Source organism: Vulpes lagopus, chromosome 6 (assembly GCF_018345385.1).
Source record: "Vulpes lagopus strain Blue_001 chromosome 6, ASM1834538v1, whole genome shotgun sequence".
Taxonomy (NCBI): domain Eukaryota; kingdom Metazoa; phylum Chordata; class Mammalia; order Carnivora; family Canidae; genus Vulpes; species Vulpes lagopus.
The window spans coordinates 30,931,998-30,958,329 of NC_054829.1; the positions used below are offsets into that span (position 1 = coordinate 30,931,998).

General features: G+C 46.1%; 2 protein-coding genes across 7 annotated transcripts in view; one reads left to right on the forward strand and one right to left on the reverse strand.

Annotated features, from left to right (window-relative positions):
• Positions 1-974: 974 nt before the first annotated feature.
• RAD51B (RAD51 paralog B) overlaps positions 975-26,332 on the reverse strand; it is a 735,346-nt gene continuing 709,988 nt past the window's right edge. For both annotated transcript variants that reach the window (XM_041758398.1, XM_041758400.1), the window contains exon 11: positions 975-1,227. In XM_041758398.1, coding sequence (XP_041614332.1) covers positions 1,154-1,227 — 74 coding nt within the window. In that variant the 3' untranslated portion in view covers positions 975-1,153. The remainder of the gene's footprint in view (positions 1,228-26,332) is intronic.
• LOC121492993 overlaps positions 3,756-26,332 on the forward strand; it is a 30,594-nt gene continuing 8,017 nt past the window's right edge. For 2 of the 5 annotated variants that reach the window (XR_005988358.1, XR_005988359.1), the window contains exons 1-3: positions 3,756-4,394; positions 4,652-5,019; positions 7,175-7,418. The gene's annotated coding sequence lies outside the window, so the exon portion shown is untranslated. Of the gene's footprint in view, positions 4,395-4,651; positions 5,020-7,174; positions 7,419-23,769; positions 26,052-26,332 lie in introns of those variants that run through there. The other 3 variants (XM_041758403.1, XM_041758404.1, XM_041758405.1) reach the window with 3 other exon arrangements.

A 26,332-nucleotide genomic window follows, 5' to 3' on the forward strand; every position in this document is an offset into this window, starting at 1 on the left:
TGTGCACGTGTGTGAGTGTGCACACGTGTGGGGAGCATACCGGCGGTGCATGTGAGGCCGCGCATGGGAATGCTGGGGCCGACCCTTCCTACTCCTTGACTTGGCTACCGCAGCCCTGGTCCTTTTCCATCCCCACTGATGAAACACTTCTTTATGTCTTATTCACATCCTGTCTTGACTACCACAATTGTCTCCTTGCCGGGCCCACATGTCTCTCATCACCAATGGGATCCAAATGTTGCTGACAAAATAATCTCCCTGCCTTTGTGCTGCAATCACATTCCTCCACTTTTCCAAAGTTTTCTCTGTCTCCCATTACTGGGCGAATCGCACACACAGACCACCACCTCTCTCTGCCTCTTCGTTCCTTCGCCCTGCACCCCACCCCTCTGGGCGCGCCTCCACTCCCATGCCTCTCTCTGCCTTTCCACAGGCTCCTTTTCATCTTCTTGCCATTCCTGAGCTCATGGCTCTTTGGAGCCCTGTGCCGTGTTCCTGGCACAAGCTCCATCACTGTATTCAGTCAGCAAATGTTTATTAAGAGTGACAGGCACTCTTCTAGGCACTGGAGTGAAGCAAGAAACAAAACTGAGGACAGCAGTCGGCAGAGAAAAATCGAATGGCCTGTCAGGAACTGTAAGCACTAGGAAGGAAACAAGAGCAGAGAGGGCCAGCGAGCTGTTTTGGCCCAGGGTGGTTGGGAAGGCCTCCCCCAGGAAACCTGGATCCTGCTCCCCACCTTTCTTCCATTTGGGGCTGAGGACTGGCCTAACATCCTCCTGCTTGGCCAGACGCCTCCCCTCCCATCCTTCTCTTTGTTTGGAACGTGTTTATCTTGATCTTGAGAGTAGGGGAGGCACCGGGCATAACTGCGGCAGCAGGAGACCTGCCGCATCACTGACTCACGGAAGACTCACCATGGGGAGAAGGAACCAAGCACACACACAAATCACTAACACAGACCCAGTCCTCTTCCATTGCCCTGTCCAGAACGCACAGACATGTAAATCTGGTGTCTGAATGACTAGCGGGAGATCTGTCCGAGTGTCCCACACTGTCCGAGCGGTTCCTCCCCTTTCCTGGAATCAGGGAGCATCACTGGCATCGATGGCCCGAATCTGGCTCTGTCTACTGCAGCCAGGCCTTCCCCTCTTCAGAGAGCCCACAACACGGCTGCTCGATGCTCATCGGGTACCACCTTCAGCTTTAAACAGCCTATGGGAAAAGCTTCAAGGAACAATTTTATTAGCAAGTGAAATGACTAACACAATTGCTAGCAGTTTTTAAAATTTTATTTTTCATTTTTTAAAAAAGATTTTATTATTTATTCATGAGAGACACAGAGGGGGTGGGCAGAGACAGACAGAGGGAGAAGCAGGGTCCCCAGGGGGAGCCCGATGTGGGACTCGATCCCAGGACCCTGGGATCCCTCCCTGAGCCAAAGGCAGACGCTCAACCACTAAGCTACCCAGGCATCCCTGCTAGAAGTTTTTAACAAAATTGTCATCTATGTGTGTTTTCCTTCCTGGGAGTGGAAAGGCTGGGAGGGGTAGGAGATGAAATCTGGCTCTCTATTTAGACTGGGAACAAAGTTATGGATTGCTCATCTTTTCACAGAGGCTCTAGGGCAGCCAACTCGCTAGTGGTAGTCATGCTGCCCATAACATTCATCCCGGCCCCAGGTTTCTTAGCATGATCTAGCTGGATCCTAGCATGATCTAGCTGGATCCTCCCCAAGCAATACCTCAGCCACCAGCCTCAGCAGGCTATGCACAACTGGGATGTGGCTAGTCTGAATGGATGCATGTTGCAAGCTGTAAAACACCTACCAGATTTTGAAGATTAAGTACAAAAAAGCAAACACGAAATACCTCACAAATAATTTTTATGTTGATTACATGTTGAAATGATATTTTGAGGCTAAATAAAAAATATCATTATAGTAAATAAATATTGTCTAATTAATAATACTTATGAATGAAATGTACTGTTAAAATTAATTTCACCTGTTCATTTTTACCTTTTTTTTTTAAGGATTTTATTTTTAAGTCATCTCTAGACCTGACGTGGGACTCAAACTTACAACCCCAAGATCAAGAGTCATATGCTCCACTGATTGAGCAGCTAGGCACCCCCATTTTTATCTTTTCAATGTGGCTATTACAAAATATAAAATTGCAGATGGACTTGTCTTTGTGGCCTGCATTACTTTTGTATCGAAAAGCGCTGCTCTTGTATCAGATCTTTGCTTTTTAGAACACTGTTTATGGCAGTTATGCTTTGTTCTACAGCAATCCTACACAGAACTCCACTCTGCAAAGCACCTAACAGTGGAGCTGCCCAGGTGGAAGAGAGGGATATTTGCGGGGAGAGGAGGTTGGGGTTGCAGGGAGGGGGCTGAGAGTGTGGGAGGAGCCCTATCCATTCTCAGAACCTGGTCTGGCTCATTTATTATTGGTTTGGGTTCTCTGTTCATTTGCAAAGGGGAGTGGGGTAAAATACTCACTTGGAGGAGGCCCCCATTCAATCACCCTAAGTGGAATCTGATCGTTATCTTGGGATAAACATTCCAAATGGAAGGTGAGTGCTGGGAGATTAGGAAGATAAGGAAACCATATGGCCCTGTCAGGAGGCTCCCAAGACCTTATTCTTGAAAGGATTAATGAATCCAAGGTGGGGGTGGTCATCTCAGTGCTGTTTTTTGAGAAGGGAGAAGTCCCAAAGCTCCAAACAGGGATGTGGACTGTCTGGAGGAGGAGGACTAGAACTCAGGACCCATTCTTGCCTTTCCTGGGTGCTCTGCCCCTCTGCGCTCTGTCCCACCCCTTTACAACACAGCCTTTCTAAACCACATTTAGAACTCAGGCCTGCAGGTGTTGGCTTTTGGGATCTGGATCCCTCACTGCCTTGTCTAGCAGAATTTCCAGAGATTCTACTTCTGTCCCCCTAGCCCCCAGCTGCCCCCACCGGCCATTGGCGGATGTCAGGGTGGGTACAGAGGGGGAGAGGGTCTCTCTGGGCAGGCCTTGGGGTTGCCCGGGGCCACATGGTCGGGCAGAGAATCACCAGCTGTGGGGGAGGGCAGGTAATATGAGCCCCAGAGAAAGGGATCTGGGGCTGAGGGGAGGGGGAGGTGGAGGCTACGGGCTTTTGAGCACGTTCTCTCCTCCCCTATGTCACAAGGCACTTCATCCTTCATTCCTCTGGCACTGCCTGTCTTGCACAGCTGTTCTCAGACCCACAACTGGAGACTGTCAAAGGTATCGGATTAGGTGCAAAAGTGGGTGCTCAAAGCAGAGAGGGTGGCTTCAGGATGGTGTGATAGAGTCACCAGTGGATCAATAAGAATAATACAAAAAAATAACCAATATTTACTGAGGGCTCATTTTATGCCACTGCCTATCTCGATTACCTTGTTAAAATCACAAAGGCTCTACAAGGCGGGTGTCATTCTGCCAAGAAGGAAACGGAGGCTCAGAGAGGCTGAGTCACTTGCCCAAGGTTGCACAGCTATTAAGAGCTGGAGCCAGGAGTCAAACCCGAGAGGCCCCAAGTTCTTGATGCAGCCAGGGGCCCAGCACACAATTATTCCCATCAGACCCCATCAGCCTTGGTCAGTGACAAGCATTTAGGAGAGAGACTCCTGCTCAGATCTTGGACAGCCCCAAGGTAACCAGCATGGGCCGTGGTGTCTGGTTGCCAAGCCAGTGAGCCTGGGTGGTCACACTTTGCTTGGGAGGGGGGGGGGACCCAAGCCCACTGTTGTCCAAATAGCCCTGGCCAGGAAGAGGTCACCCCATCACCCCCTACCCCCAGCACGGTCACATCTTAGGGAGAGGTGGGAACAACAGAGGGCAGCAGGGGTCCCACAGAGTTCCAGCCATAGGCTTCCCTGCTTCAGGCTGGCCCTGGCCGATGGCCTGGTTTTGGGGCTTTTCTGTGCTCCGAGCACAACTAAACATTTGGAGCAAAACAAGAAAGCGAACAATAGACGTTTGTGGGTTAGAGGACAGGACCGACTTCCCCCTGGGACTCAGCACTGTTCATAAACCGCCCCAGCTGCACTCTCACGCTGGGGATGTCACTGGAGCGTCCTTGAATCACAGCCTTGTCTTCACTGGGGGCCGGCCACTGGCTCCTTTTATATATCTTTAGGGGATGCAAATGCTGGTGGGGCAGCCGGCTGCTCTGGGGGAAGGCATGTTTTCCTGCCTGAATTTTGGGAAATCACACAGAAAAGAGGCATCCGAGCCTGGCATTGTGGCCCTGCCAAGTCATCCCCTGACAGACGTGTTCTGATCAGAGCTGTTTGCCCCACAGGAAAAGAATCAGCTTTCTATCAAGTGGACTCTGGGCACCACCCCAGAGAGCTCAAGCTCCAGAGGACCTGGAGAGTAAGTGGAACTCACTAGTGCTGAGAGCAGTTCAGCCAGCCAACGGTGGTGGCGGCGCCCTCAGGAAGGGGCCGGTGGGGCATCGAGCTGGGTGGGGTGGGAGGCTGGCCAGTGGTGGTGGGCTTCTTTGAGCTGATCCTCCTTAGGCAGCTCAGACCATTGTCATAGTCAAGGGCAGCAGGGCAGGGTGTGTTAGGCCAAGAAAAAGCCAGTGGGTGGAAGGGCACAAACCTGAGCTGGGACCCCTTCTCGTTCAGAGCTGACCCAGTGATGCCTCTGAGGCCCAACCAGGCTAAATCCCCGGATCGAGTGCTCCCACATCTGTCCCCAGGACCCCCAGACAACAGAGAGGGCCTGACATGGAGTGTCCCCGCCCGGATGGCATCCCTGGAAAAGGCTGGAGTGTTTCTAAAGAGGCTGTTCAGACATCACATCACAGTCCCAGACGGCCGAGAGGTTCTTGCACTCACTTGGCTGCCCTCCCTGGGAAATGCTTTGGATCAGACAGCACTTCTGGGTTGTTTTTGCCTGAGGAAAGTGGTAAGAATTCAGCAAGAATCCCATGGTTGAAGGAAAAGTCAGTGGATTTACTTAGCAAAAGCATGCGTCGAGAACCGTCCAGGAGGTAAGCAGGGTGGCGCTGCAGGCCTGGAACTGCAGACACTAGTGTGGGCAGGAAGGCCTCCAGATGAGGGCACCTTGGGAGCAGACCAAGAGGAATCCAGAGACAAATGGTTTGGCTTCTGGAGCATAAAGAAAGGGTTTTTCAGTGTCTAAGAAGTTTAAAATGCCAGTGCCAGGTCACCCCGGTGAGCTTTGATAGACCATCTTGTCCTACACAGTTCTTCCCGTGGGCCTCGCGCTCTCTGTGACACTTGGTCATTTGGCAGACACCTACTGAGGGCACCGGGCATGCGTGCTGAGGATTTGAGAGACGCACAAGAAATCTCCTTGCCCTCAAAGCTCTTGCAGGCAAGCCAGCTGTGGTTACATGGTGTGGAAAGAGCACAGGTGGAGGGTGGGCAGAGAGTGCACAGTGGCAGTGCAGAAGCGTGGGCCTGGGGATGCAGAAGCTAGAGCTGAGTCTTCCAGAATGAGCCAGGAGTTGGCCAGGCAGTCTGAGAGGAAGGACAGCTAATCCAGGCAGAGGGCACAGACTGTGCAAAGGCCGAGAGGGAAGCATGCCCCCTCCCCACCCCTAGAGACAGCTGGAACAATGGCTCTGAAGGGAGCGGGTGCCCAAGAAGAAAAGACCAGCCCCACATTCTTTGCTTTGACACTCATGATTTTCTGTCAGCTGGGTACAGGCGAGCTGTGAAAACTCCCTGGCACAAGGGCCTCAGCTGAGTTCAGTTCGGTCCCTTTTAGCACATTGATTAAAGGCCTTATCCCAGGCTTTGGTGCTGGAGTGACCCCCACAGAGAATGTGTCTATGGGACACTCTTTCCTTTCAAACCTAATGCTTTCCTGAAAATTCACTGGTCTCATGTGTAAGAGGCAAAGAGTGCACTTGAAAGCTATAAGGCAGGGTTCCCTTCCCGGGGGCTGAACAATATTATTACTGTATTTTCTTGATTTCTTGTCTTGTCTTGATTTCTTGACTTCCCAACTCACAACATCGCCCTCACCCCTGCCCTGAAAACTGTCATTAAGTCAATACAGCTGTAGAACTGAAGGAATGTGGTAAGGTCCCAATCACATCTCACCTTAGGTACAATCTTTGACCATGTTAGGTCCAGAATATCATATATGCTCTCTAACGTATTCTTCTTCACAATCGAACGCACAGGCGACTGGCTTAAATCCAGGGAGCATCTGACTGAGGCCATGTATTCCCCAACTTTCGGCGGACCTAATGATTTCCATCTTTGTCTCAATCACATTAAGTTTATGAGGCCTGCCCTTCTTATCACCAGCATCAGCACTTTATTTTCCCATTTTCCACTCATTCTTATAAAATAACAAGGTCCAAATGCAATAACATATGCAAATACTTGCACAAACACTGCTGAACAGTCAAAAGGTGATGCTGCTGAAACCAAACACTTGGCCACCAGGCAGCATTCCCATGTGATGGCTTGAAATGTGAGTTCATCTGCCAACCCTGGAGAGCTTCAAATCAGTGGATGGCTGGTGCAAGGAAGGGGTCGCAGTGGTGGTGGTGCTGTAGGTCAAGGTGGGATATATGGTAAAGGAGGGTGGGCCAAAGTGAAAGGTACAAGCTAGAGGTCATCTACAGTGATCCCACCCTCTGAAGCTCACTGGGATATAAATCCTGCCACAGCCTCCCCAGACACAGGGGCACTGCCATGTAATGGCACTGTTGGTGATGGCTTTTCTCCAAGCAGGCTGTATTGTATCACAGAAATGCTCCAGTATCCCTTCTAACATCTCCGAGTCTGCAGGGGTGTGTGTGAGGGAAGAGGGGTTGTAGGGACCACCACCTTATTTTCCTATTCTGCACACTCATCGCAGACAGAAGTCAGTTCTAGGGAACACTTTCCCAAACAACTCAGCTGCAGGTTGATCTGCAGGCAGGGGGCCTGGGGGGCCGTTATCATTTCCAGAGATAGGGGGCTCACTGGCCAACAGAGTGGTGAAAGGACACTTAATGCTGCTTGAAGAAATTCCTAAGAAGACCAAAGAGTGCCTGGAAACAGACAGCCAGGATTTCTCTGACACTCAGCAACCCTGGCAGCCAATGGTGACTGGGTCTCTAAGCTTGTAGCTAGTGTGTATCTGAGGGATATACTGAGCAGAGGCTCTTCATCTCTCCACAGGGCTGTGTGAATACCAAGAACCTTTCCTCAAAGCTTTAGGCTCTTGACTCAGAATCCTCTACGTGGGACGGATTTGTGAGGAAGCTGTGGGTGAAAACCTGGTCTTTATTCCACGCCTAAGTAGCAAGCACATCAGAAGAGAAAGAATCCAACTGTGGACATGGGAGACCTGGTCTCCAGGCCCACCTCAGCCCTGTCTTTCTGAGTGGTTGTGGCCAGGCTTCCTCATTTGCAAAATAAGAAGGTTGGTCTGTATGAGCTCTCAGCTCCAATGCTTACAGCATTGGTGAGTTGAGACAACATGTGACATGTGCCTCAAAGTGTGACTTAAAAAAGAATACATCTCTGAAAATATTTCTGGTCTTCATGACTAGAAATGTGACCAAGGCAATGTAAGTCAACCTTCAGATTTATAACAAATCATGAGGGAGGATTTAGGGGCTCTCAGTCCGGCCTAGAACAACCACAACAAAACTACCAAATCCTTTACTTCTGAATCAAATCCTCCCAAGCCAGTTCTTCCTCTTTCACCTGCCCTGGGTGGAAGGGTCACAATTTCCCTTCAAGATTCTAAGAGGTATGGGGGCTTTGGTCACAAGTGAAAGTAAAGAAAAAGAAAGAAAGAAAGAAAGAAAGAAAGAAAGAAAGAAAGAAAGAAAGAAAGAAATTCCTTTTGATGAAACTGAAGACCAAACACACTTTCCCCGAGTTGCTAAGGCCCACATTTCGTGTTTTGCTCAGATTCCAAGGCCCAGTCTGAGGGGCAGGGTTCCCCTACTCTTAAAGAAGAAAATGGGACCGAGAGGAGGGCCCCATTTGTGCTGTGCCCGTTGCACACCTTCCCGGTGCGAGGACGCCCCCTCCGCCGCGCAGGTCCACACGCACCTGCACCTGCGCAGGAAGGAAAGCCACGCGCTAGTCCGCAGGGGCGGCACAGGCCCGGGGAGGGAGGGCCGCTCTCCGCCAGCTGAAAGCCTACTTTTGTTCGACTCTCGTCCCAGTCCTCACCCACCGGCCCTCGACAGGGAGGGGCCGAGCCCGCGAAGGTGTGATTTCCCTGAGGGCGCGCTCCCACCAGCCGGCAGCGAGAAGCCCGCAAAGCCCGGGGTGATGGCCTTTGTGCAGCGCCCCCGGGGCCGCGAGCTTGCGGGGAGGAAGGGTCCGCCGCCCCCCGTCCCCTTCCCCCGTTAGGGTAGGTTTGCGCCGCAGCGCCCAGTGACCCGCACTTTGTCAGCGCACAGTTTCGGACTGAACCCAAGCGGCTGACTCCGCGGGTTCGCGCCCCGCTGGCGGCCTCTGCACCCCCTTCCGGGCGGGCTTTGGAAACGCTTCTGTCCACTCCCCGTTTTCAGACTCTTACTGTGGGGACGAGCCCCCCCCCGCCCCCGCCCCCCTAGACGCGCAGCCCCGGTGACCGAAATGGCTGAGTCAACTCGGCGAAACACGAGCGTCCCCAGCGGGCCGGCGCCCCCAGCCCCCTTCGGCCCTCGCTCGGCCCCACAATGCGCCCTTGTGCCGCGCCTGCAGCCAGGCCCGGGGAGCTGGCGCAGGGATGGGGGGGAACAGTCGTCAGATATTTAAAACAGAACCGGGGGAACAAAGCAGGCCTTTGTGCAGCGGGAGCGGGGAGCGGGGAGCGGGAGCGGGAGCGGGAGCGGGGAGCGGCGGCGCGCGGGCTGCTGGGCGCATGCGCGCGGCGGGCCGGGCCGCGCTCGGGTTCCCGAGAGGGTTCCTCCCGGGTCCGCCGCGCCCGCCTTAACCCCTTGCCCGCCGCTCCCCGGGGCAGGCGGACGGACGCGGTGCCTTCCCTCTGCCGGCCGCTACATGAGAAAAAGAAATAGTCGTTCTCCATGTTTCTATAGGGAGCACAGATCATTAAAAGAAAATGATACACCGATTGGGAACCCAGATCTTAAATGAGCGGGGATTTAATGGGACACTTGGGCCGCGTGAACATGGAGGCATTTCGAAAGGACGCCGCCTTCGGACGCCAGTGAAACCTTTTGAAAGGACCAGCTGCTCTGTTCTGGCCTATGCAGGCTGACCGGCCGCTGTCTTCCTGTTTACAGTCGCTGGGAGCTGGAAGATATGTTGGTTATGGTCAAGGTTCTGACTCCTGTCTGGGGTGGTGGGCTGGACGATGTTGAGTTTATTTTTTTAAATAAATAGAGGTAGAGTGTGCATGGTACAAAGGCGAGATTGGGTCACGAACTAAGGAATGTCATTAACTTCATCTGTGCGCTAGAGGTTTTTTTCTAGAAAGAGAGGGAGGGAAGGAGGAAGGAAAAAAGGAAGGAAGGAAGGAAGGAAGGAAGGAAGGAAGGAAGGGAGGGAGGGAGGGAGGAAGGGAGTTGTTGAGCACATTTTGTTGGGTTGGGGGAGGTCTCTCCAGCAGCATAGACTGGGAGTGACTGGCGGATGGGACGTGCAAACTACTCCATTCTGCTTTGCACTAGCAGTGATCACCTTTCCTTGGTACGTAATGAGGAGTGACAGGCAGAGGCTGCGAGGTTAACTGCAGATTTATTATGCTTGACTTATCCAGATGAATGGGAAGGGCGGTCTCAAACCACCAGGTGATTCTATAGCCTTGCAAACAAAGCTCCTAGGCCCAAGTCCAGCAAGGTTAGATGGACAGCCCCCAACAGAGCAAGTCAGGGGAGTGGAAGGAATCCAAGGGACACCTCATGACATGTACACTAGGACTCTGCATTAGCTTACTCTGCTCTGCCTGTGTACATACATCTGAGGAATTTATGGCTCTCTCTCTCCTTCATAGCTTCGTTACCAGTGGTCACAAGAAAGCAAAGAGATATCTCTGTGAGGTCATCTTGGCAAGAAGCTCCCTTACCGTCCTTGACTTCCAGGTCTCCAGGGCAACCGCTGCTGGGATGTCATAGGCACCAGATCCTGTCCCTTAGAGTCCACATCACAGGAAGGACAGATAAGCAATTTCTTGGCAACTGTCAGGTAGCAGATTCATTCTCCAGTGAGAATGATGTATGTGGTTTTTTTCCACTCTCTTCCATATTCTGGCCCAGAATTCTTCTGGGCCTAGGATATAGTCTAAGAATGTATCTTGGGATCTGAGTTAAGAGAATCGTGTGAGGAGGGACTTGGAGAAAGAAGTACCTTGTTCTAGACACAGGGTTAAAGTAGTTTTTCCTTCTGGCCTCCCAAGCCCATAGCTCATTTCCTCTCCCTCTTCAAGCTCAATAAAGGAAGTGGTGGGGGACAGTCTCCAAAGCCCCCAGCCTTTCCCTCCTGATGTTTGTGTGCTGTTTCCCACCTCTTGAATCTGGGATAGCCATAGTGACTTGCTGGACCAACAGAATACAGTGGGCCACATTCTAGAACTTCCAAGCCTTGATTATAAGAAGCTTTCTGATATCTGTCTGAGTCTTTTAGAAGCTTTAGTCCTGGGACACTTGCTCTAATAACTGGCTACCATCCAGTAAGAAGTCCAGGCCCCACAGAGAGGCTGGAAATAGGTTCTGTCATCAAGAACCTAGCTGAGCTCTCCTCCAAGATTCACATGACTGCCAGCCTTGTGAATGAGTGATACCCATGTGGCTGTGCAGCTCAGCAGAACCTTGGGATGAGTCCAGCCCTAGCTACCTTTTGGCTGTCACTGCAAGAGGTCCTGAGTGAGAACCAGCTGGCTGAGCCCAGCCAGCACAGCTATAAGAGAGAATAATGAGTTGTTTTTAAGGTACTACGTTTTAGGGTGTTCTGTTATGTAGCAATAGGTAACTGAACAGGAATGAAATGCTGGGTGGAGAGTGAAAAGAGAGGAACTCCTGACAGTGTGGTCACTTTGAGGGGTTCTGTTTCTCTTTTTGTCCCCCTAGGTACCCTAACAGCACCTGTTCTTTCTGAGCCGTGCCTTTCTGAGCTGGCACACAACACACCAACCTTGTACTGCTGCTGATTGTCGCACATGTACTCAGCTCTCCCATGTGATGGTGGACACCCTGATGGTGGACTCCCCTGAGGGTAGGGTCTGTCTTATTTGATTCCTACCCTCCCTGGTACTGACAGATTCACCAAGCTGCACTAGGTGATACACACGGAGAGTAACTGCTGGAACAGTATCTCCAGGTGCATAAATGGCTTGGCCTCTGATCTTTGACATTTAATACCTGGTATCTCAAGTCCCTGCTGCCTGGGCCCACCTAGGAGCCAGCCACACCATGGGGGAGTCTGAACCCCCCCAGTACTCTGGCCACTTAAGGGAAGGAGATCAGGGCCAAGGGGACAGTTGCAAATCTCCTGATTGGATTTGTCCCTCTGGAGGCTTTAGAACCAGTGAGAGGACACAGCAACAGCTCTGGGAGCCAGAGGAGGTTTGTAACTGTGACCCCAGGACTCATTAGTGGAGCTCCCAGGAACAGCTGAGAGCCCGTTGTATGAAGGACGCTTCCACATGTTCAAGGCCTCCCCAACTGTCCATTGTAGGACATGAGTGTTTAAGCCACACCAGGGTCAGTGGTGTGAAGAACCTGGTGCCTGCTCAGGGGCCCTGCTGAGCCCAGTGCACTCTCAGAGTTTGTGAGAGAGGAAGGGGAAAGGCAGTGCAAGGGCAGCTCTGGAGAAATTCCTTCATCCTTTCAATAAACATTCAGCTGTGAGCCCCACTTGGCTCCAGACACTGGGCATGCAATAGGAGGCAGTCCCTGCTTCCGGGTGAAACATCTGGGGGAATTGTATCTCAGGAATTGTATCAATGTCACCTGTGTCAGCAGAGCTTGGCTGGCACTGAGGATCAGGGGAACTGTGTCTTCCCTCTTCATTATAGCTTAGGCTCCGGACTTCATTTAAAGACCCGGAAATTCCTGTCCTGTGAAGGTGGTAATAGGTGTGGGCACTAATGCCATATGATCTGAGTTCAAGTCCTGACTTCACCAGGACTTATTGGCTATATAATCTTGGCCAAGTTGCTTAACCTCTCTGAACCCCATCTCATCTCAGCAATGTATGGAGAGTTGATGAGACCCTGCTGGCAAAGCAAGCACTTAGCTCCATTCCCATAGCTTGTTTTCTAACCTCCGGGAAGACTGGGCAGATGGGTAAATATCACAGGATATCATGCTGGGAAAGCATTTCTGAGACAGGGTAGCTGCCCCTGCCCACAGGTATGAGTTGCCTTTGCAACACATCCGTGCACTGTAAAGAAATCCGTGAGGGACCACGGCCCATCTGCACCCACCAAGCATTTGCTCAAACCGCAATCCTCCTCTCAAGCAGCACACCTATGTTATGCCACCATTCAGACAACACTGTCAGCTAATCATTCTGAGTATGGAGTATGTTCTCTGGTGAGAAGCTGGGCCCTCCATTTCCTCTCGTTTTTCTGAAAAATGCCCACTTTACCTCATCTTTCGGGGCCTCCTTCCTGACCAACAGGCTCAAAGTAAGTGAAGCTAGAGCCCGGTGTCTGGGAAAGATTCCAAACCCCTGGTGTTTCCAACACAGAGAGGATATACTTACTGTAAATCTTTACTCTCCTTAAAGTAGTTTAACAGAAATAAGGCATTTGATCCTTCCTTAGTACATCTCAATAGTTCAATTTGCACTGTCATCTGAACTCAGGACATAGAAAAATAAAACATAAAGCCTTCCTGGGCCTACTGGTTTATCCATCATATTCTATTACCTTCTAAGAAGTCTGTCCAATTAGCATATCTGATTGCTTGAGGAACACCTGGCTGGACTATTTAGGTGGTAGCAAGGGATGGATTGGCTTATTTTTCTCCCCAGATGTAATTCTTTGGGCTCTCCACCCAGGGTCACCACTAGCTCACATGGCATGTACGTGCAAGTGAGAAAAAGACGCCCCTTCCTTTGTGTGGATGCAGCCATGCCAGGGGGCACAGCGTGGCAAGCAGAGGGAGGGCAATGAACAGCCTACATGGCTACATATGGTAGCCCTGCCTCTACGCATACCAGCAGGGTCACTAGCTCCACTTTCTCTTCTTGGAGCTGTGTTTGCTAGAGGGGGACTGGGAAGGGGGTCCTCACTGCTGTGTGTTAGAGACAGGTTTCCCAAGACCCAAGAGCAATACCTTAATGCAGGCAAGTTTTGAGGTCTGAGAGACTTTCAGGGCGTTGGTAGTAGGGGCACTTTTTCAGGGATAGAGAGCCCAGTCTTTGAAGTTAAGACAGTTCTGGGGGGGGGGGGGGGGCTGGGACAGCTGGTCAGTCTGCCCACAATCCTGCTGGGAAACCTGACAGCAAATGGCCTTGGATTTGCTCATTTGGATGCTTTATGGTAATTTCCAAGAACTCTTTCCCCTCTTCTGAGAAAGAGAGGGTAGATTCATGGCGCTAGTCTCCCCTTGTCTGTGGTTAGGACATCTGGGCACAGGAGTCTAACCCATCTCTGCTTTCATATCTAAATCCAATCACCTGTCAAGAGGCTGGCCTTTCCTGCTTTAATGAGTCCATTTATGGAGTTCTCCACGGTGTGATCTGTGTGGGGGGAGGGGATGAGTCCGGCAGACTCCCTGTGGGATCTCAGGGGTATCATCTTTCCTACTTGTGACCCGGCAAACTCACCTCTAAAATGGAAGGACCCGCAAGCAACACTTCCATATCATGAATAGACTGAGGATTCATGACTTTAAGTTTAGTTAGATTTTTTGGTGTATGAGTACATTAACAGACCCAGCACCAAATCCCATTAGTAACCAAGGGTTCTCAGGGAATGTGGAGATATTTTTTCATTTCCTAGTTTATTCATTCAACAAATATTTACTGCATACTACCATGTGCTGGCTCTGTACTAGGCTCTGGGTGATGATGTAAATGAGAAAAATATTCTCTTGTTTTCTGTTTCAATCCCATTTCCTTGGGAAGGCTCCTCCCAAGAAGGAGGACCCCTCCCTGACTATACCCTCCCTCGGCTCGGGACCCCTGTGTATATTCCCTTTTGGTAGACAGCAGTGTACTTTAGTTACTCCATCCATTTCTATTTTCACCACTAGATAGCTTGAGGAGCAAAAGGACCGTGTCTGCATTCATCAAAATGCATCTGCACTAAATTCTGGTGCCATGTGGCCCCCCAAAATATGGGTTGACTGAATCCATTTGTTCCCCACCTTGTATACTAGATCAGAATGGCTCTTCCTCCTGTGATACTACTGTGTTTAGGAAATCTGACTTCTGTGGAGGATTGGATCCCAAGCAAGGATTCATTTGTTCCTAGAGGGTCAGGGCCAGATGATTGTCAAGGCCCCTCGAGCTTAAAGCCAGCAATTCTAGGACAGATGGGGCACTAGAAGCCTGGACAGTAAATGGATAATAGAGCATGAAGATGGGCCACGTTAAAGGCATGCTTGTGAAAACATTGCAGGTGCCAAGGCTCCAGACCTAATAATCCCTTCTTTACGAAAGGAATAAAGATGTGAACTGGGAATGTGGCTCTGAAGAGGAGCCTCCTGAAGGTCTGAGGCTGACCACCCTCCACTTCTAGCACATGTGCTCCAGTTAGGGGAGACTGACCTTCAGTGGGTCTGCCAGAGGCAAGAGGAGAGAGGGGAGTGGAGTTATGGCTGTTGGCCTGTCTCCTACACCTGAGAGCGCTGTGTCTGGTTACAATCATTGTCACTGTGCACAGAACCGAGGTCACCATTGGAAGAAGATTAGCTGGGCCCTGGTTGCTGACAGCACTGTTTTAGTCTTGCCTGACCATTAAATCCTGGCTTTGTTGTTTTGTTGTCAGTAGCAACAGGAGGCAAGGCAGTTTTCTCCATGTTGGGAGCTTATTTTTCTCTTCTTTTGGATGGGCTACAACCAGCCCAGGGTCCTTGCATGAAGGCTGGGTGCCCTGGGCTCCCCATCAAGACCCTAAAATCCACACCCTTTTGGCCGGGGAAGGCAAGGTCAGGTTATTCCACCCAGGCACACTGGGAGTGGCAAGATAAAGGGGGACCTGTGAGTGAGGAGTTAACAGCTTTTCTTTCTTTCTTTTAAAATTTAGATTTTATTTATTTATTCATGACAGACACAGAGACAAAGGCAGACTCCCTGTGAGGAGCCCGATGTGGAACTCGATCCCAGGACCCAGGACCACGACCTGAGCAAAAGGCAGACGCTCAACCACTGAGCCACTCAGTTGCCCCGAGTTACCAGCTTTTCTAAGATTGGGCTCAGTTGCCTCACTTTAGTTTTAATGGCTACAAAATATCCCTGGTGGCTGCCTTGGGTATGCTTAAAGGGTGAGGATTAGAGGAAGAAAAAGGAGAGGAAAAAAGGAGAGAAAACAGAAAGGGGATTTAAGAGTAGAAGAGAAAGAGATGGGGAGGGAATGAGAAGAGGAGAAAGGTGTCTGTGGAGAAGTGTGGTAACCCCATTGGCAGCCTCTGGCATCACTTGGGATTTGAAGCCAAAGTGTGTTGACCCCACAGACCTGAATGAAAAAAAATAGGGATTCTTTCTGAAAGGGGCTTTTGCTTCCCATTGGGAAGGAGCTGCCATCCTGGATGAGTGGATAGATGGATGGATGGATGGACAGGTGAATAGGACAAAGACCAGTGGGATAGGATTTGCCAGGGATTGAGTGAGTGAAAGGGGAAGAAATAAAGTGAGAAGTGAGAGAATCCAGTGATGGGGTGAATCATTTTAGAGACTATCAACTATGATATTGGTGCCAAGTGGTGGTTGTGGGAAAGGCGGCAGGGGAGGGGCTTCTATCTGCCCTATCTCTGTCTTAGATAAACATATGACCTAACAGAAATTTAGTAGTTACTATACAAATAGCCTGAAGAAAAATCCCCTGTATCACCCAGTTCTCCATCTCTAGGTCCCTCTTTCGGGAACTCCAGAGCCAACACTGGTCAACTGCAAGGCATCGTGTTGACTTTAACTAAATCCCTTCCAAGACCAAGTGAATTTGGCTTGCATGGACCGGCAAGGGCCTGAAACGTAATTAGAGGAAGCAGGGAAAACACACTTCAGATTAGTTTGAGGATAGGAAGAGTTAAAGGCCTCAAAACTGTCAGTCACTCCTCTTCAGGCATTTAGAGTATTAATTACTCCGACAATAGCAAATCATTGAGTACATGGTCTCTTTTCTCCCTTCAGTAAAAAATGTTAAGTATGAACCTATTCCCAGGGAAGGCCCAGTGGGAATTAGGGTCAGGGTCAAGGGTTAGGGGTCAGAGGGTTATACTTTCCAAGCCTTGGATCAGTAGTGTGGGTAGCTGGCACAGGGGTGAGCAAAACGTTTTTCATGGAGGTTCCTTATCAGAAACCAGACTGCACAGAGGGATGCCATGAGTCAGGTTATAACAGCTAGTGGTAGGATAAGGTCACAAGGGGCATTATGTAGAGGCTGCAGGGTAAGGGTGCCATTCTTTGGGCCCTGCTACTATAGGAGCCTGCTGACTCACTTGGAAATCCCAGAGCTCCTAGGTAGACCCAGTCCAACAACCTGCCTGGGTGCATTCTCAGGTAAGTTTGGGTTGCATTTAATGTCAACAAAATAATAGGAAAATACTGGCCTTTTCTGCAAAGAAAATGCACGATCATGTTCAGGCCTCTGTAAGAGTTGAAGAGTGAGGAGGTCTGGTTCCCAGAGAGGTGTAAACCTTCCCCAAAATCTTGGAAGGGGCCCTAGAGAGAGAGGGAAAGAGAGGGGTTAATTCGGACATAGTGGCTCCAGAGGTGTTGGCACTGAGTTCCAATATGGGCAGAGGAAAGGTATATTATATTTAGAGCAAGGGTCAAGTGAAACTCTAGGAAAAACATCAACCATGTAGAGTGAATAGGCTGTCATGTTAGAAGTCTCTAAGGGGCCTTAAGTGTTCCTTTGATCAAGGGGAAGACACAAAAGGTGCACTATGCAGAAATAACTTCCCCAGGAAGGCAAGTAGGTTTAATGGGTTTTCATAGAAGGGTGGAAGACCATCTTTCCCCTCTCAGGACAGGGAGATGGGGACGCTGGACCCAAAGGTTATGTGTTCACTTTTATGGTTTTCATTGTGGCCTAATGTCTATCAGGATAGACAGCCACTAACTCTTTGGTTCTTGTTGCTTGTGGATTTTTTCCACTCTTCCTTTGGCTTCCATTTCTAAATCTCCTGTAGCCTGAGGGAGGCTATAGTACACAGCCCTGTCTAACTTTCTTGACCTCAGGAATACCTTTATATAAAACTAACCTTTTAAACCTTTAAAACCTTCCTCATGACTTTTCCTTCTTTATTATTTAATTATAATCTAAATTATTTTCGATTTTTAAAAATATTTTTCTTTATTCATGCTATTTGTCTTTCTAGTTAGAAGATAAAAATGCCTTCTCTAGGGTGTATATCTCAGGAGGGAAAATTTTTTTCCTTGTGTATTGAGCCCTACTGGCCAGGGCCAAATGCTCAGTAGCTTGTATGAACTTGACCTTGATCTCAAAATGATGCTCATCCTCATTAAGTGGTCTACATTTGGTCTGCTACTTTCTTAGCCCTCAGCCGGTTGTATCTGTTGCTAAGATCTGGAGGGAGGCATGTGGATTACCCTATGAGGCACAGCAGCTAAACCAGGAATTCCAGTGTGGGAATAGGAGACAATAAAGAAAAGGTAGGTTTGGGGAGGGGGCACTAATTATCTTAGGGCTGCTGCTGTGGGGTAGTCTGCTGAAATTGAGTTTCTGATTTATACGGCCCTACATAGTCAAAGCTAGGCCATGGGCAAACTAAGGAGATATCGGAAAGTGGTCTGCCTAAAGTCATAAAATTAGTGGGCAGTACGTTGTTCAGTTAGGGACAACATCAATAATTCTATAATATCAGGGTCTTTGTGGGAAAAAGGGAAGAATTTAACAAAAGGATTATTTAGCAAGGTTTGATCAGGCTCAAGGGAACTAACAAAAGTGGTGTGATACTTAAGGTTTAATAACATTGAGAAGACATTACCATTCCCTAAATCTGAAGAGTCAAAAGAAAAAATAGTCACTAGAACCTAGAAAGAGTACCTGACAAAACCTATAACCTATGATCTCTGGTGGAATAACAAAACCAATCCACAGTCACAGTGATTTGGCAGGTAAGGAATTAGGGGAATAAATAATCTTCCTGCCTTCCAGTTTCCCACTTGTACCTCTCTTTGGATGAGCACAACTAGAAACCAGAGCCCTATTGATGCAGTATAGAAGGTTAATCCTCTAAGGTACGGGGCAGGATGAAGGGTGGAGAGTAGATCTGGAGAAACAAATAGAAACTATCTAGGCACCTGGGAACACAAGTGAGATTTGTTTTAATAGCCTCCACCTTTTCTTCCTTTCTCTATTGTCCTACTTGTTCCTGCATGGCTTGTAGATGCTAGAATCTTCCTGCTGCCTCCATATACCCTGGGATCCCCAGCTAAGTCATTAGTGTCTGACTTTTGGGCATGACTTTTCTCACCACTATTTCTTTATCAAAATCAGGCCTTAAGATTTCTGCTTCTGGCCATGACAGAGCAACAGGATCCCGATTTACTTTCCCACCATACACAACTAGTAAACTAAACAAAATGGATACATTGATGGCTTTAGATACTGCATAACAGGCAGTACAAGACTGTGATCTCCGAGAAAAAGGAAATAAATGAGATGGGTCCAGTGATTGCCTCAGTTTCTGATTAGAGACATATTCTGGTATAGAGCAGGAAAAGGAATACCAAACTGTCTGGTGGTCTTGCTGAGTTAAAAGACAGAACCTGAAGATCAATGAAACTTTGGATGGAAGGTGTGGGGCAGAGTTCTAGAAAAGTGGGGTGTATGTGGAAACAAACTCCAGAAATCTGAATAAAGTTCTCTTGAGTATTTGCTTAATACTAAGATGTACACAGAGTGAAGCTCCATAAGACTGGGCAAAAAATGATCAGAAGCTATCAGCTGAATAAGAGTTCACATGGGACTGATAAATGTTCAAATATCAACCAGTTGGATCACTCAGGGCATGTAGTAGAGACCCTGTAAGGGTAATGCCAACTAGTATTTTCAAGCAATTTTCTCTAAGGACAATTTAGACCAACTCTAAAAAACTTAAAACATGCCCCTAAAGGATTGATCTTATCCATAAATAGCCTAACTGCCTTCCAGATAAAAAGCTCGACATTCTTTATTTTATTTTATTTTTTAAGATTCTATTTATTCATGAGATGCAGAGAGAGAGAGAAGCACAGGGAAACAGGCAGAGGGAGAAGCAGGCTCCGTGCAGGGAGCCCGATGTGGGACTCGATCCTGGGTCCCCAGGATCACGACCTGAACGGGAGGCAGATGCTCAACCACTGAGCCACCCAGGCGCCCTCAACATTCTTTAAAGAGAAATAACAAAACAAGACAATAATGTAACATAAAATATCTGACATCCAATGAAAAATCAATAGAATTATCAGGCAGCAGGAAAATGTGACCCATGACTAAGGAATAAAAAAATACCAGTCAATAGAAATAGACTTTAAAATGACAGAACTGGTAGAATGAGTAGACAGGCACATGAAAACAGCTATAATAAATATGTAAAATATGCTTGAGGATTTCAAGAAAATCATGAATAGAATGAGGAACGAATGAGATATGTATACTTAAAAAAGAACCAAATGGAACTTCTGGCAATGAAAAAAAAAATACAATATCTGAAATGAAAAGTCAGTGGATGGAATTTAAGACAAACTGGACACTACAGAAGAAAAATAAATGAAATTAAAAACATAGCCACAGAAACTATCCAGAATGAAGTGCAGAAAGGAAAAACACAAATGTCCAAAAATCTTTCAAATTTGATAAAAACTATAAGCACTTACAGACCCAAGAATCACAATGAAGCCCAGCAGAATGAACAAACAAAACCAACAAAGAAAGTCAAATTGCTAAAAATTACTGAGAAAGAGAAAATCTTTATTTTTATTTTTTTTTTTTAAGAGAAAATCTTTAAAGCAGCCTGATGTAGATATATCTTATGGAGGCACAAAGATAATGGCAAACTTCTGATCCAAACTATGCAAGCCAGAAGACAATGGAATGACATCTTTAATGTGCTGAAAGAAAAACTGATCAACCTGGAATTCTGCATCCAGCAAAAATACCCTTTAAAAATGAAGGCATAATACTTTTAGAGATACATGAAATCTTAGAGAAATGTTAAAGGAAGTTCTTTAGGCAGACAGAAAATAATACTTGGATCTACATAAAAGAATGAAGAGTGACTGAAATGGTAAAGAAGAGGGTAAATATAAAACTTATTTTCCATTTTAAAAAATTTCTTTGAAATATTAGAGCAAAAGTGATAACAAAGTACTATGGAGTTGATAATGTAGAGACAAAATGTCTAACAACAATAGCACATAGGACATGAGAGTATAGTTAATAACTCAATATAGATAAAATGAAGTCATAAAGAAGACCCCTCCACCCAAAAGAAGACAGTGAGAGATGAAAAAGAGAAGAGCAAATGGAACAAATAGAAAACAAATAGTAGGATGCTATACCTAAGCCAAACAGATTGTAAGTACATTGTATGTACTTGTAATTAAATGCAAATGACCAAATTAAAAAGCAGAGATCATTAAAATGGGTAAAAAACATATTAAATGAAACCCACTTTTAATGTGAAAACATAAATAGTTTAAAAGAAAAAGAACAATAAAAGATGCACCATCCAACCTTTATCATAAGAAAGCTAGACTATATTAATAGAAAAAGACTTGAGGACAAAGAATACTATCAGGGATATATATGGATAATTTCATAATGATAAAAAGAAAAGTTTTTTAAGAAGGTGAAGAAGGTGTAGTAATCCTAAATGTGTGTTCACCCACAAACAGAGCTTCACAATACATGAAACAAAAACTGACCAAATTGAAAGGAGAAATAGACAAGTCCACAATACTTTGATATTTCATCATTTCTCTTTCAGGAGCTGATGGAACAAATAGGCACAATAATTAGAAGACTTGAACACTTGTTTGCCATCCTAAGGGGACATTTTTAGCACACTCCATGCCACTTAACAGCAGAATACATATTTCTTTTTAAGTCCCATGGAATATTCATCAAGATAGACTACAATTTGGGACACATGCACACACACACACACACACACACACACACACCTCATAATTTTTAAAGTGTAAAATTTTATTGCAAAATAATTAAATTAGAATAAAAGCCAGGAAGATGTTTGGAAAATGCTCACACATTTAGAAGTAAAATATCACATTTTAAATAGCCTATGGGTCAAAGAAAACAATGCAAAGATATTTTAAAATGATTTTAAATTGAATAAAAACAAAAGCATAATGCATCAAAATTTATGGGATTAAGCTAAAGCAGAGTTTAAATGAAGTTTTCAAAAAAATCTTATTAAAAATATTTACTGAAGTATAAATTCCATATTATAAAACTCACCTGTTTTAGGTGTACAATTCAATGATTTTAAGTTAATTCACAGAGTCATGCAACCATTACCATAATTTGTATTATCTTCTGGTCCCTCAAGAAACTACTGTTAAATTCCAGTTGCAATAAAGTAACAGTTGTTAGCTTTTCTGCATACCCATGTACCTAACCTAACATTTTAAAATTGAGATACAATTCAGATAACATAAAATTCATCATTTTAAAGTGTGCAGTTTGGTGCTTTTCACTACATTCACTATGTAATAAAGTAATAATCACTACTATCTAATTTCAGAATATTCCTGTTATCCCCAAAAGAAATTGCATACCTATTATCAGTCAGTTCTAACTCCTTTGTCCCTTATCCCCTGGAAATCATTAATCAACATTCTGTTTCTATGGATTTGCCTATTCTGGACATTTCATATAAGAGAATTTTACATTATGTAGCCTTTTGTGTATGATTCCTTTCACTTATCTTTTGTATGGAATTTTAAAGCTTTAAATGCTTATCTTAGAAAAGAAGAAAGACCCATTTTTGACATTGTTATCAAGACAATTCAATAGGAATAGAATAGTCCTTTCAACTTATGGTCCTGAGACAAATGGATATTTGTATGCAAAAAAAAAAAAAAAAGTTGGATCCCTACCCCACACCATATACAAAACTAAAAAATGTATCAAAGAGCTAAACATAAAATTCTCAGAATAAAGAATAACAAATCTTTGCGACATTGGATTAGGCAATGGTTTCTTGGCTATGATATGAAAAATATGGCAACAAAAGAAAAAGTAAACTGGACTTCATAAAAATGAAAAACAATTGTGCAAAAATGCTATCAAGAAAGTGAAAAGATAAAAAACAACAACAACAACAAAAAAAAGAAAGTGAAAAGACAACCCAATGGAATGGGAAGAATATTTATTTATTTATTTTTAAATATTTTATTTATTAATGAGAGACACTGAGAGAGGCAGAGACATAGGCAGAGGGAGAAGCAGGCTCCCTGTGGGGAGCCTGATGTGAGACTCGATCCCAGGGCCCCAGGATCACAACCTGAGCCAAAGGCAGACGCTCAACCTCCAAGCCACCCAGGTGCCCCAGGAAGAATATTTACAAATCACATATATGATAAGAGATTTATATCCAGAATATGTAAAGAACTTTTACAATGGAACAATAAAAAGACAAACATTCTAAATTTTGAAAATAGGCAAAGGATTTGAATAGACATATCTCCAAAGAAGATATACAAATGGCCAATATGCACATGAAGAGATGCACAACATTTTTAGTCATAAGGAAAATGCAAATCAAAATCACAATGAGATACTACTTCACACCTACTAGTATGGCAGTAATAAAAAAGACAATTTCAAGTGTTGCAAGAATGTGAAGAAATTCACTCGATATTACTGGTGGGAAAGTAAAATGATACAGCTGATTTGGAAAACAATTTGATAGTTCCTCCAAAAGTTAAACATAGAGTTACCATATGACCCAGCAATTCCACTCTTGGTAATGTACTCAAGAGAATTAAAAATACACGTTCACCACAGTAATACATAAGTGTCCGTATCAGCATTATTCACATTAGCTAAAGAGTAGAAACAATCAAAATGTGCAACCAATGAATGGAATATTGTTCAATCATAAAAAAGGAGGAGATTCTGATTCATGTTACAACATAGATGAATCTTGAAAACATTATGCTAAGTGAAAGAAGCCAGACACAAAAGACCATATATTTATAATTCCATTTGTATGAAATGTCCAAAAGATGCAAATCTGTAGAGACAGGCAGTAAATTACTGGTTGCTTGGGGGTGGGAGGAGGGAGGAACAAGGAGTGACTACTAATGGGATTTGTTTCTGGGATGATGAAAATATTCTGAATTAGATAGTAATTGATGATTGATTACATGACCTTGCGAATATACTAAAAACAAAACAAAACAAAACACTGAATTAGGCACTTTAAATGATGGGTTTTATGGCATGTGAATTAAAAAAAAATAAGAATCTGGGGTCCCTGGGTGGCTCAGTCAGCAAAGAGTCTGCTCAACTCTTTGTTTCGGCTCAGGTCATGATCTCAGAGTCCTGAGATTGAGCCCCATGGCAGACTTTGCACTCAGCAGGGAGTCTGCTTGAGATTCTTTCTCTCCCTCTCCTTCTGCCCCTCCTTGCCCATGCTCTTTCTTTCTCTCTCAAATAAATAAATAAATAAATAAATAAATAAATCTTTTTTAAAATAAATAAATCTTAAAAAAAAGTAAGGATCCGATAGAAATGACTATATGCCTCAATATTGATAAATGATAAAGTTTTAATGAGCCACTCTTTACAGGAATACCTGATTTAACTTGGGCCAACCCTTCCTGCCAAAGGCTATGGAATTTATTTTCTCAGAAAATCTGGCTCCTAGGACTTTTGATTTTATTCTCAGCTGTGATTGCTACTGGGCTGCCTCCAAAGCCTGAAGAATCCTAAAACAGGTCATGCAGATTGAATTTGTTTTTTTAGGATCTATGCTAACTTTCCTGCTGTATGAATTCTTTAAAATCCATTGTTATCTTGTTCCCATAGCCAGGCTCAATTGGAAGGATAAAAGACGACAGTGAGGCACTTTACAGTTTACAGAAAGCATTTTCACATTCACCGCTCTTTTGATCTTAGGCATTTACATTTAAACGTGCATTATGACTGGCTACACAGTGGCTGGCCCTGAACTTTAGCCCCGATTTCTCGGACTCCAAAAATCTAGTCTTTCATAGAACAAGCCAAATGCGTTTGTGAACAGGTCATGGAGAAAAGGCCTCCCATTCAGCCCTCCAAGGATATTACACAGGCTCTTTGGCATTTAAACAACAGCTTCCGCTGAGAACCCTCGATTGGTCTGCATTATGCAGAATGACCCCCGAACTAGTCATGGGGAGCACCCAGAGATTAAATGGCTTGGTCCAGTATGCTCACCTCCTTCATCATGCTATTTATGGACTCATTTTCACTCCTGTGGGGTCACAGACTCCCCCAGCATGCTTGGGCATGTGTGTGTGCGTGTAAAGACACACACACACACACACACACACACACCTCTCTTAAGGGCTGAGAACTGAGTCACCTGGCTGCCTCCTCCCAGCAGTGATGTGATCTGGGCTGAGTCCCCCCTTTTATTTCTTCCCCCCTCTTTTTTTATTATGGTAAAACATGCATAACATAAAATATACCATTTTAACCAATTTTAAGTGCAGTGTCCTGTGACATTGTTCACCATCTGTCGTTTTCATCTTCCCAAACTGAAACTCTGTATCAGTTCAACATGAACTCCCCATTCTTTCTCCCCTCCCTCCCATGCCTCTGACCCCCCAACCACTGCTCTACTTTCTGTGTCTATGAATTTGAATACTCTAGGTGCCTCATATAAGCAGAATCATACACTATTTCACCTTTTGCAACTTGTCTTCTCGCTATCAAGGGGTCATCTGATTCCTGAGCTGGCCCAGGGGACCGATGTCTGATGGGGTGACCAGCCCAGGAGGAGTGACAGCAGAGTCCTGAGCACAGAAACAGCTCTGGTCAGAGTCATGGGGGCTCTCTCATCCCAACAACAGCTGGAAATTCTTTCGGCTCTTCTGCAGGCTGGGTGTTACAAACAGGAGACTTTGCAAACTCAATCCCAAACACAGGAATTCTCCCCTCGTCTGTCTGTCTCCTGGGCCCCAGCGAGACAGCTGTACTTCCCACGCAAGCAAGCGAAAGCATTCAACTGTGAGAGCCCTTTCCTGGGTCAGCTTGCTCTAGCTTAGCCTTGAAAGATAACACAAGCACCTCCCGAGAAAGGACTATTTTTCTGCTCCAGGTTGTGTGGATGTGGGGTAGAGGACTTTGGAAATGTCCCTTGCTGCTACCAGCAGCAACGGCGCCATCTATGCAATCCCAGGTTAGAGTGGCGATGGGGTTTACACAGCCAGTTCTTTGAAATTTACCAAAAGGATTGGAGTCTTACACGCCTGATCCTTCCACTGGCTTTTGTGAAGGTAAATGAACCAATTCCTTCTGAAACTGAAAAACAGAATCCTTCACTGGATTTGAGGTAAGGCCACAGCTAGATTGGAAGCAAGGAGAGCTGAAAAATGCATCTAACAGATTCTGGGTTGTCCCAGGCCAAACCAGGTGATAGGGGCTGGGTGCATACTGTGCCGTGGGTGCCCAAGCACAAAGATCTGCGTAAACTCTTGCCGAATGAGAAAGCTTGGCTTTCTCTGAATTCCCACAAATGACCTATGTGACTACCCAGTGTGGACAGGGGGGTGGTGTCCTATTTGACTTTGACAAAACACATTTATTTGTTTACTTTTATATGGTGCATTTCCTTATAGGAGCTACAAGCCTTAACAAGCTCCCAAAATCTTCCTGCAATGAAGATAGTGCAGGAGGGAGTGCAGGAGATGGGAAGTCCTCTTCCCACCCCTGCAGAAGACCTAGCTGGAGGAAAGATTTACCGTGGGTGTTGAGGGTTAGAGGGGTGGGAAATTTCAAGAAGAACAAAGAGAGAGATTTTTCACTGGAGATGGTGGGGGTGATGGCATCCTTTGCTAAAAAAAGGCGAGGAAGCAGTTTCCCTAGAGGTTCAAAAAACAGGACTGTACTCACTGTTGGCTATTTGATGTGGGCCTGGGGGTGGTTGTGATGGAAAAATGGGCTGCATGACCCCTGACTCCTCATCCAAGGTCTCTCTGTCCTGATTCTATTCCACTCAGTCTGTGGGAGAAGGGAAAGAGTTG